The following is an 11,253-nucleotide window of genomic DNA, read 5'->3' on the forward strand; positions in this document are numbered from 1 at the left end:
GGGCTCTCCTGCGTGCATATGAGATATATGTTTATAGGATACGTAAATGCATATAAGACATGTAAATGTATGTAGGATATGCGTATATATTTTTAAAATATGCACATGACGAAAGAGCTAGAGTGCTATAGACGCTGATGTACCTACATGACACACGTATATGTATATGATAAAAGAGCTAGAGAGCTATAGACGTTGATATATGTACATGATATAGGCATATGTATACGGGGGAAATGGAGGTAAGGGCAGATCGTTATGAACGCATATCCACCTGATCAGTTGGCATTACATGATATGATATCGTCCCGGACGCGGGATGCCCGGACACGGGATGTGTATATTTATGGTTAAATGGATCGGCTGCCGACGCCTCGGCAATATGAGATGTCCTATTTTATATATATATGTATATGAATAAGGAAAGATTCTTAAAGGAAAGCTAAGTACGCATAGCACCTGCCAAGGGTATATATATATACAGGTTATGTTTCTATCCCAGGACATGTGTTGTAACTCTCTTATGTCATTATACATGATTCATATTTTCTGTATATTACTATTCATGCCTTACATACTCGGTACACTATTCGTACTGACGTCCCTTCTTATGGACGCTGCGTTTCATGCCGCGCAGGTCAGCAGACAGGCGGGTTTGATACTTAGAAGCTCTACCAACAGTGTTGACAGTGCTCCAGTTATTCCGGAGCCTCACTTCCTTGGTACTATTTTGTGTATATATATTCGGGCACGGCAGTACTCAGCCCTTTCTATGTATAAGTGTACTACGTCTAGAGGCTCGTAGACAGTTATGTACAGTCAGTTAAGTACAGTTAGATATATGGTGTTTTGGCATGTTAATGTTGATGTATAAGTGATAACGAAGTTTATTAGTCTATGTTCAGAATGACGCCGCTAATGTTAATGTTAAAAAAAAAATGGCTCTGTTTACATGGCTTGCTAAGAGGTAAAGGTAAAACGATAGACAAGGGGTGCTCGGTACAAGTATCGGGTACTCGTCACGGCCCCTAGACGGGTCGTGACATGGAGGCTGCTAGGGTTTTCAATTTCCTTAAATACTAAGGGGAAATGGGTTTGACCCAACTTGAAAACGGGTTGGGACCTTTCTGTCTTAAACCGTCCATATCTCCCTATCTCGATGTCTCCTGTGAACCCACAACCTATGGTTGGAAAGGTATTTCAATTCTCTAGAACTTTCGTTCTTTGAGTTTTCCCAAATTCCCAATTTATGATAGGGTTATGGCCTCCCGAAGTCAGGTGACCCGAAACGTACATACGGACCAAGGTACGGTCACTGTTACGGTCCCGTAACACAAAGGACGGACCGTAACTTGGTGAAAATTTCCAGTGAGGTTCTGGAAATTTTTGGTGTGTTACGGTCCACTGTTACAGCCCGTAACACGAAGTACGGCCCGTAACGTCACCGTTACGCTGACAGAATTTCCAGCGAGCAGGCTTCAGTAAAATGAGCATAACGCTTTGCACAGATGTCCGTTGGACCCCCGTAAGATACCGTTGGAAAGATATTTTAAAGGGCTACAACTTTCATCAAGGAAGTTTTCTCAAATTCCCAACGGATATTCATGAAATTTGACTGGAAGGCAGACGTATCGAAAACTTAGCCGATTCTATAGGATTTCAAGTGCCTTACTATTAGCCATATTGAGACGATCATATCTCCTTGCTCCGATCTCTGATTGGCTTGGTCCTTACATCGTTAGAAAGGTATTTCTACATACTACAACCTCATTGGGGTTACTTTCCCAAATTCCAAACCAATCAAGGAGTTATCGCTGCCCGAAATAGGCCTATCAACCATTTTCGCAAAACGTTCAAACCTTCAGTGTTTCCACTAGAACTCTAATGATATGAGCTTAAACTTAGTTCCAAGATGCGGGGTGTTACATTATTCCACCTTCTATCATGTATAAAATAATACATAAATTTCCGTACAACAACACCTTCTTATGCGACTTTTAGTGTTGAAAATCAAATATATATAAATATATAAATGCAGGACATAGGTCCGCTGACGTGACAATCTCTTAGGCAAGAATTGCTATTTATTAATTTCTTAGATTTTTGCATTGCTTCCCTTTTTTCCACCTTTTTTTATCTATTAATACTATAAATAAATTATTCCTTTCCTCATTATTGGGTATCCGTTATACCTTTTTGAAACACTCCATTTATTCCCTGGAACGAGACCCGTTCCTTTTGTTTAAGTTTCGCCCACTTCCCGTTGTTTCAATTTCATCTCCATTTACTTTTCAGATTTGATCGTGCAAGACCTGTTTTGTTTTCCTTTTCAACATTTTTCCTCTAGCGTGTTTGGGAAAATAAAATTTCCATAAAATGGCATGCCTCTCTTTTAATGTTTCCCCACGAAACGTTTCCTACAAGTTTGCTTTTCCTTCTTATCCAAATGCTCTATTAATGGTGAACAAAAATGCTCTATCAATGATGAGAACCGTTCTACATTGGAAAAACAAATAATAGGCACCGTACTAAATCCTTTTATTTACTACTAACCTTTTAAATTGTGGCTACTTGTGTTCCTCTTCTTTTTTCTAGGATACATTTCTTCCACTTATAGCGTCTTCAAGTTGAGTAAGAGTAAGAGAACGGTTGCCTTTAAACAGAGGTTGAGTTTTAGGGTTTTTCCTTTTCTCTTTTTCATTTCGAGTATGTTTTTAAATGTCAGATAATTACAAGGCCGTATTGTAGGAAGGAAGTCAACAAAATTATTTTCAAGGCGGTATTGTATGAAGGAAGTAAATAACAAAATTAGTTTTATTTCTATGAGAACGAAATGTGACGGAGTTAAAAATAGTTGGTAGGCTCTATTAACTGAGAGCTCCCTGGTCTTATATGTATATAATAGAGAATTTTACAACCAATATGCATATGGTTTACAATTGCAGAGGCAGCTAATGAGACTATGACAGTATAGTGTACATTATCAAGTTGAAGATTCCGTACTTTTCGTGTACATGAAAATACAAAAAAATGATGCTTGATTATATCATAAAAGATCAATTAATATTGAGAGGACAATCATATCAAGGAATAAATGTTACAGTTTGAGACAAGTTGTTGCATTGGCAGGGAATCCATAGACCATCTCTCAACTAGCAACTGGAGAAGCAATGGGCAGAGGACCACAGGAACACAAAGAAGGCAGTGGATGAAGTGTATAGAAAGACACTGACAGGGTGTGTGTACTTCATCTGGAATGAGAAGGGAACCAAAGTATATTTCAAAAGAAGATGACAACTAACCAAGCTATAGTGAGACAAGTAATGCAGGAAGTTGTGTATAAATATTCTAAGAGGACTAGATTAGCTAAAAGACTGAAAGAGCTTAACTTTTGCCCTCTTTTGTAATTGTTTTTGAAATGTACAGAGCTAGGTAAAAGAGGCGATTCCTGCTTGATGCTTAGGATCAGGCAGGTGTTAGCATGAGGTTTTTGTTTTGTTTGTAACTACTCTCCTTTGGTAATACAATACTTTCAGTTACCCCAAAAAAAAATGTGTTACAGTTGAGAATATATAGAAGATAAAAGAAAGTGATCTCAGACTAATAATTTAACATTCATTAAAGGTCCTTGAGATATGTGACAATGTAAACTTTATGTTAAAATATTCTCAGTGTGTTAATTCTTACAAGAATATAATATATCTTTTTGTTATTTTTAATATTTAAATATTAGAAAAGGATCATTTATAAGTTCGCGCGGGCGTATATCATCTCATAGTATAATATAAAGCAATACCGATTAGTATATACCAATATTAACTTTGATTTGTGCCTAAAAACAAACGACCCCACTATGTTTTACATTACTGGATAGTCGATTTATGATTCTATAATCACATGAAAGCTCATATAGGAGATCACAAACAACTATTTAAAAAAAACTCAGACATAATCTCTCACCAGTTTTTTGCGTAATATGTACAAATTAAGAGACATAGAATTGCTCTGACACATAAGGTATTTTCTGTATGGAGGAAAATGTGTTCTTGGAAAATAATTGAATTTCTATTTATTTTCTCATGTTATGTTGGGTAGTGGAAAATAAGCAAATTTCTTATTTATTTTTTCATGTTCGGTTGGTTGATAGAAAATATTTTTCGAAAAATACCCACTCAAGCCCTACAAACCCCACCCCAACCCCACCACCCCACGGGGTGGAGGTGGTGGAGGGGTTGTGTGTGGGGTTATGGACTGGTTGGGGGTGGTGGTAGGGTGGTTGGTGAAATGCCACTTGTAAACTTGTTTTTCTTACTTTGATTAAAGAAGTCAATTTCTCCATTTTTAAGAAACTTGTTTTCTTAAAGAAAATATTTTTTAAAAATTTTGACCAAACGAACATGAGAAAATTGAAAAACATTTTCCTCCGTACCGAACACACCCATAATGTTTAACCAATGTTTTAAACATTGAGCGCAAGTATCCAATTTTTAATTAGATTTAGAATTATTTCTTGTTTATAACTAGACTGCAACTTTATTCAATATTGATAAGATCATTCAATGATACAAACTCGTTGTTTTCAAGATCACAATGAAAGACTAATGCGATGAGTTGTTGATTGAAATTAATTACAATTACTAGACTGAGAGCTTCTTGAATCTCACAAGACAATTTTCGGTAGGATAAGTCTTAATCTCTGGATTAACCTGCTCAAGCCTGCATGAACCATACCGATTAATTAATTAAATTGAGATATGATTTAATCCGTAATTGATTTTAATCCGTAATTGATATTTTCTTTTTGTTTCATGTACTCTCTCTGTCTCAATTCATATTGACAAAGTTACGACTTACACGTACGAGAGACAAACTATTTATTTTTTGGTATAAATTTCCCAATAAATTCTTTAAATTTCAGGAAATAAAATTCATATATTTCAGTTCCTTTGGAAATATTCGGTAAAAATAAAAATAAAAATAAATTAAAAATTACATAAAAAGTCAACATATAGTACTCAATTGCCACATAAATTAGGGCAGAAGAAATAATAAATAGTGAATTTCAGAGTATGAGAGTCAAAGTACTTATTTATGGGTATAAATTTCACAATGATGTCTTTAAGTTTTCCAAATAAAATTTATATAGTTTAGTCTCTTTGGAAATGTTCAGTTAAAAAATGAAAATATATTTGAAAATTACATAAAATTTTAATAATTCAAAATATCTAAAAAAATATAAAAAAATCTGGTCAAATAATTTTTTTTTAACTAAATAATTAATAATGTTGTCACGTAAATTGAAAAGAAGAAATCGTAATTAGTGAATTTTAGATGTCAGTAAATTAAGAGCTATTTACCTGTAGTAAAGAAGAAAGTAATGAAGAATTACTGAAATCTCAAGCTTGGCCAAGTTAGATCCTGGGCACGCTCTGGGGCCCATTGAAAAAGGAAGAAGGGAGCCTGGCTTAGTTTCAAGATCCTGTAAAAATTTCACTTAATCACTAATTAATGAGTAATAATTACATGGATATTGGCTTATTGAAGAAAATTTCATGCCCCCGAGGGTAATTATGAGTAATAATTACATGGATGTTGGCTAAATGAAGATTTTTTTTTATGCCCCTTAGGGTTTGGTTTCGTGGTAAGACCGCAGCTTGTGACATACGAGTTAAGCCATGTCATGGGTTTAAATTCTGCCGTTGAGTAACAACGTCTGATATTTAAGTGTAAAAGGGTAGCTAGGGAGGATTTACGTGAATGTATCCTTTTTAGGTTACTATTTATATTTTTTTTTTCAAATTGTTAAAAGTTATGAAAATATAGCCCTTCGGACGGATAAAACATCAGACTATCGTCTTATTTCGTCTACAAAATTTTAGATCATAAAACTACGTTTTCATAAAATTTTCAGTTTGCTAGGAAGGATCTTTAAATCATGGTCTAAAATGATCCATAAGTTTGCAAGAGAAATAAAAACAAGGTCATTTGCTAAACAACTATTCCAAAAAGAGACAATTGGGCAAAATTTCTAGAAGGATAAAGAGCCAAAGATGAATCTAATATTTGAATTTTATAGGTTCAAATTTGTAATTTTACCACTTTCATCAAATTTATTAGGTTCATAGTTTATTATTTGTACATATCTAGTGAATTTTTAAATACATATGCATAGCCTAAGCGAAAACCTAGAACTCAGAGCTTATTCATTGAATACACCCCTATAAAGATCGAATTCAACTACAATATACCTAGTGTAATCCCATAGAGAACCCATTAATCATTCATTAATTAAATTTTGAGTATACTATTAGCACGCAGCAGCAGCAACAACAACAACAACAACAACATACCACGTATAATGTCATAAAGTGTGGTCTGGGAATATATACCATTAGCATGCGCTCCCGAAAATTTCTCATATAAAAAAATAAGTGAAGAAAATTTCATGAACACAATTAATTGAAGGCATGTCACTTACATCCCATCTTGAAGGATTAAATTCCTCAGGTTTGACATAAATATCAGGATCCATATGAATATTCCATGCCAATGCAAAAAACTTCCATCCCCTGGGTATGGTGTACCCTGCACATACAAGAGATAAACCAATGAATCATTGGATTTAATTAAGTATGAAGTTGAAGAGGATATACATATAAGTCGAGTGTTCATGGTTCGGTAAAAAATCGATTCACATAAAAAATTGAACTAAGCCAATTAAATAAATCGATATTTGTTTTAATTTGGCTTGAATTTAATAATTCAAATAGTACTAAATTTCTTAAAAATCAAAAAGTCGAACCAGCCGATAACAACGAAAGTGACAAATATTATCATATTTGGTTTCGTTTTAGTTTTAATAATTGAAAAATGAGTAATTAAATATTTGATTTGATTTTAATTTTAATCAAAAATCGATTCAAACCGAACCAGGAAAATCCTACTCATAAGTAGAAGAAGTCAATGCTGAGTACTAACCATTTATGTTATAAGGAGTATTTGTGTCTTTAAGGAATACTGTCTGGTTGCTAGCAATACGCAGTGTTTCATTAATTACCTTTCAATATTGAGAGAGATATAGGAACAAATTAAATAAGAATGTATGTTAGTCCAAAAGAGTTTGATATTGATCTTGAAAGGATAAAAGAGAAAGAGTTAAGTAATACTCCCTCCGTCCCATAATAAGTGTCATCTTAGTCAAAAACACGCATATTAAGAAATTAATATTGCAATGTGAAGTTTACCAAATTACCCCTATATAATAAAATAAATTATTTTTTAAATTATTTTTACCTTTTGATTAGAGCATGCACAAGAAGTAAACCTTTTGATATTGGTAATCCAACAATTCCAAGTTACTATGTGGCTTTTCCAATCATCATTTAGATGTTACTTTATTGTCTAAGGGTAAATTGGAAAAAACTAGTCAATTTATGTCTTGGTTTCCTAAGGTGACACTTATTATGGAACAAATTTTTTTGACTAAGGCGACACTTATTATGGGACGGAGAAAGTACACATTGTTGGTGTAAATATATAACTTTTATTACAACTCTCTCCATCTCAATTTGTGAGACCTTATTTTCTTTTTAGTATGTTCTGAGCATAATGATTCATTTTTAAATTTGGAAACAATTCAACTTACACTTCCCATTTTAACATTAATGAGAAACTTATTGCAACACAAATGTTATAACGTGTTTAAAACTACCAACAAGTTTCAAAAGTTTTTATTTCTTTCTTATAACTTTGTATCCAATCAAATTATGTGGAAACGGAAGAAGTTATTATTTTACATAAAAACTGCACAGGCTATCCACTTTTCAAATCGATTTCTTTAGACATAGCCAACATTTGAAAATTCGTCGAAAAGTAGCCACTTTTGATGCGGAAACACCATGATACTTTCATGCATTTCAGATTTAAAAAAAAAAAAAAAAGTGAAACCCCATGACAGTATCCTGGATTTCGTCCACGACCTATGATGGAGTTCCACTTTTTTCAGTTTGAAATATTCGATAGTGTCATGGATTCTAAAAATCAGCTACTATTATATTTTTGAATGACTTTTGAATCTGTGACTATTTTTCAATTAGTAGACCGAAAAATAGCTATTTTTGGATTTTCCCCTTATTTTACATAGTAAGAGAAGATTTAGATATTTTACCTTACTAAGATACTTCATTTGTCTAATCTCGCCAAAGCTAAGGCCAACATTTGAAGATGATCTTCTCTTAACTATATCCTCTTGCTCCTCCTGTAAAGCGAGAATTTTTTTAAAATATCGTCATATAATATAATATGAAACATAGTAATAAGTACATACCTTTTTCTTTCTGCAAATACCGACATATAAAATAAAACGGAGTAATAAGTATGTACTTTTTCTTTCTGCAAATACCGTCATATAAAATGAAACGGAGTAATGAGTACGTACTTTTGCTTTCTGTAAGAACTCGGGATGTTTTTCCAAAAACATAATTGCCTTTGTAGCCATTAGAGCAACCGGTTCATAACCAGCAAATGAAAACAAAATTAGCATCCTGATGATCTTCTCATCATTTAATCCTTTGCCTTCATCATCATCATCATCTAGCAACATATCAATTATGTTGGACTTAGGCATTGCTTTATAATCCTTTGCTATCATGGCTTTTCTTCTTTCTACTAATATCTGTTGAAGTATCTTAGCTAGTGCTCTTCGAGCCTAAACGATAATAAAAGAATATAAACTCAAATTAAGCAAAGAATTGATGTTATAACACAAAGCAATGTGCATTCTATTGTGTTTTAAAACCACAAATAGCATGTTAATAAACCCTCTCAAAATGCAGTTTTAATTAGCTTGTGATAGTCACACTATCCACGTATGGTATCACAAAGAGAAAATGTCTTAGGTTATAGTCGCATTGTCACCAATTTTTATTAAAAAAAAGGCAAAGAATTTCAATGTATTTGGTTAGTATTCAAAAAGAACTAGCCCTGCACGTAAAGAGCATGTTGAAAACATATTAATTAGGAATAATAGCACTTTTGGTCTCTCGGGTAAATCATGATATATCCTTTTGTTATATAGCTAAGCACATTAAACCTTAAATTAATTGAAGTGATGCACTTTTGGTCCCTCTAACATATCGTACCTTGATTGCCTTATTGTAAGCAAATCCGGGGATATTAATAGGCAAGCTGCAAACACCACTAATTATGCAATTATTCTCCTTGAACACAGCATCAAATAATTCTTGATCAACCTCACCACCTACAAGAATTCTCATAAACACCTCAAATGTAGGCTTTTTCATCTCAGATAAGAACTTAATGGGCTCTTCCATGGCAGCCCATTTCTCGAACGAAGTTTTCATGACTTCGTTCATATGATCAAAATAGGCGTCCGATAAAAATCCGTGGCTTTTTATTGGAGCTGTTAATCGACGAATACACTTGTCTTCTTCGATAGAAGTTGTTAGTCCCACTAGCCTTTTCATATAATTAGGCATACCTCTATCAAGATTTTCTTCATCCATCAAGATTTTCCTAGTTATTTCGGGCTTTGTGACAATAATACTTGGCTTCCCAAATATGTATCCCTTGTACATTCCTCCCGGGCCAAACCTTTTTTAAAAAAATAAAAAAAATAAAAAAATGAAAATGTTCTTTAGTACAAAATATCATGAATAATTGACCATCAGGGTGTGTTTGGTACGACAATAAGTCATTTTCTGGTAATCGAAATTGAAATACATTTTTTTAAAATTATTTTCCATTAAAAGTATGGGGGACAAAAAGGGCATTAATTTTCTCGCGTATTTTTTTTTCTCCAAGAGTCCATTTGAAATGCATTCCATTCATAAAAAGGAAGAGATCAATAAAAGTTATCTCTATGATATGGATGTTGTTCTTTCTCTCTAAATTGACTACTTCTTTCATCAAAAATATGTGTGAGCTAATTTTCTCGTTAAATACCTCTCTGTTCGTCTCTACAGTTTTAGCTGCTTTTATGATTTATTCATTTATTTCCTACTAGTTTTTTAAATTTCATAAAGCTAAACCAAAACACAGATTTTGAAGACGAAATAGAAAGAAAAGAATCGATTTTGCATCGCTCAAAATTGACAATTAGTCCTACAAAATAATTTCTAAAATTCATAGTGTTAAATTGCGGGACAAAATTTGTATATTCTGAAAAATCTTTCCTGAACAAAGAAAATCTTCCTTCATACCAAGAGTCCATTTGAATAGTTTCTAAATTGTATTCAGTGTTGGATAGTTGAGATAATATATTATTAATAATGTTTTTTCGGGCGTAGAAAATTTTCCTGCATACCAAACACACCCTTGAATATCAAATAATTACCACAATGAATGAGTGAGAAACTTAATTACCTAGTTAAAAAGTAAGACAAGAATGAGTCTGGATAGTCACTTATGAAACTTGTGAAGTAAAAAAGTGTGTTGCCAACATATGGCCAGCCCATATCACCAGGAGGGATGTGATATTTCTTTGAACTAAATTTGATTGTATAATACCACCCATTTGCTCTCTTTAGTATACTATAAAGTGTTAAAATCCCAACTGCCAAAGCTGTGTAGAAGAAGGCTAAATCATACACCATTTTTAGCTTTCTAGTCAACTACAATCTGAGGAGAACTTTGTGAAACTTTGAGAGATATACGTTGGTTATAATATGTGGACTTCTAGGAGTCTGTAATGGGATTTTTTTGGAACTAACAATCAGTAATTACACATAAGAAAGGGCGGAGTGCACAAATATTCGCTTTTGGAGCCGCTATTTAACTTGTGTCCGCTTATTAATTATTATTTTTTGCAGTTTAGCCGCTTTGGGAATAACTTCAGACATACGCGACTGAAATTGAAAATTCGCATCTGACTTCAGACATTTTTGTTGAAATGTGGCCTTGTAAAGGCCAAACATCAAACATTTTTACCTAAAGTTTGATATGGCTTACGAAGGCCAATTTCGGATTTTTTTTTTACTGAATTTGTGAACTTCACAAGGTCCAAACTTTGGACATTTTTTTACTGAAGTTTTACTAGGTTCCCAAGGCTAAGTAGAGACATTTTCATGTATGTCTTTACTTCACTCATAAGTTGGCTAAAATTTCAGCCACAAGTGTCTGAAGTGTTTTACCAAAAATATTGTTCTTCGAATTTCAACAATCTAACACATGATTCAACACACAAATTTACTCCAAATAAGCTCAAATCTAAAACATAAGTTTCATATATCATTA

At 33.3% G+C, this 11,253-nt stretch overlaps 1 protein-coding gene across 3 annotated transcripts; it reads right to left on the bottom strand.

The window, feature by feature from the left end:
* Positions 1-4,449: 4,449 nt before the first annotated feature.
* LOC132638748 (beta-amyrin 11-oxidase-like) lies at positions 4,450-10,744 on the bottom strand. 3 transcript variants are annotated; one of them, XM_060355525.1, is made up of 9 exons: positions 10,384-10,744; positions 9,500-9,612; positions 9,141-9,259; positions 8,438-8,707; positions 8,168-8,257; positions 6,979-7,057; positions 6,479-6,585; positions 5,358-5,479; positions 4,450-4,716 (listed from the first exon to the last, which is right to left on the bottom strand). In XM_060355525.1, exons 1-9 carry the CDS (start codon positions 10,611-10,613, stop codon positions 4,638-4,640), a joined length of 1,209 nt encoding a protein of 402 aa, XP_060211508.1. In that variant the 5' UTR covers positions 10,614-10,744; the 3' UTR covers positions 4,450-4,637. The 3 variants fall into 3 exon arrangements, with proteins under 3 accessions (XP_060211508.1, XP_060211506.1, XP_060211507.1); XM_060355523.1 differs by having other exon boundaries at positions 4,460-4,716; positions 9,141-9,612; XM_060355524.1 differs by lacking the exon at positions 6,979-7,057 and having other exon boundaries at positions 4,566-4,716; positions 9,141-9,612.
* Positions 10,745-11,253: the final 509 nt, after the last annotated feature.

The sequence above is a fragment of the Lycium barbarum genome, chromosome 4, assembly GCF_019175385.1.
Source record: "Lycium barbarum isolate Lr01 chromosome 4, ASM1917538v2, whole genome shotgun sequence".
Lineage (NCBI taxonomy): Eukaryota > Viridiplantae > Streptophyta > Magnoliopsida > Solanales > Solanaceae > Lycium > Lycium barbarum.

Bases quoted from the DNA above. Each gene is read 5' to 3' on its own strand.
- LOC132638748 (XM_060355523.1), bottom strand. From the start codon at position 10,613: ATGGTGTATGATTTAGCCTTCTTCTACACAGCTTTGGCAGTTGGGATT. The intron at 6,586-6,978 runs GTTAGTACTCAG...TTGTATGTGCAG, and splicing joins TACTCCTTATAACATAAATG to GGTACACCATACCCAGGGGA. The intron at 4,717-5,357 runs GTAAATAGCTCT...TGGTTCATGCAG, and splicing joins TACTTTCTTCTTTACTACAG to GCTTGAGCAGGTTAATCCAG.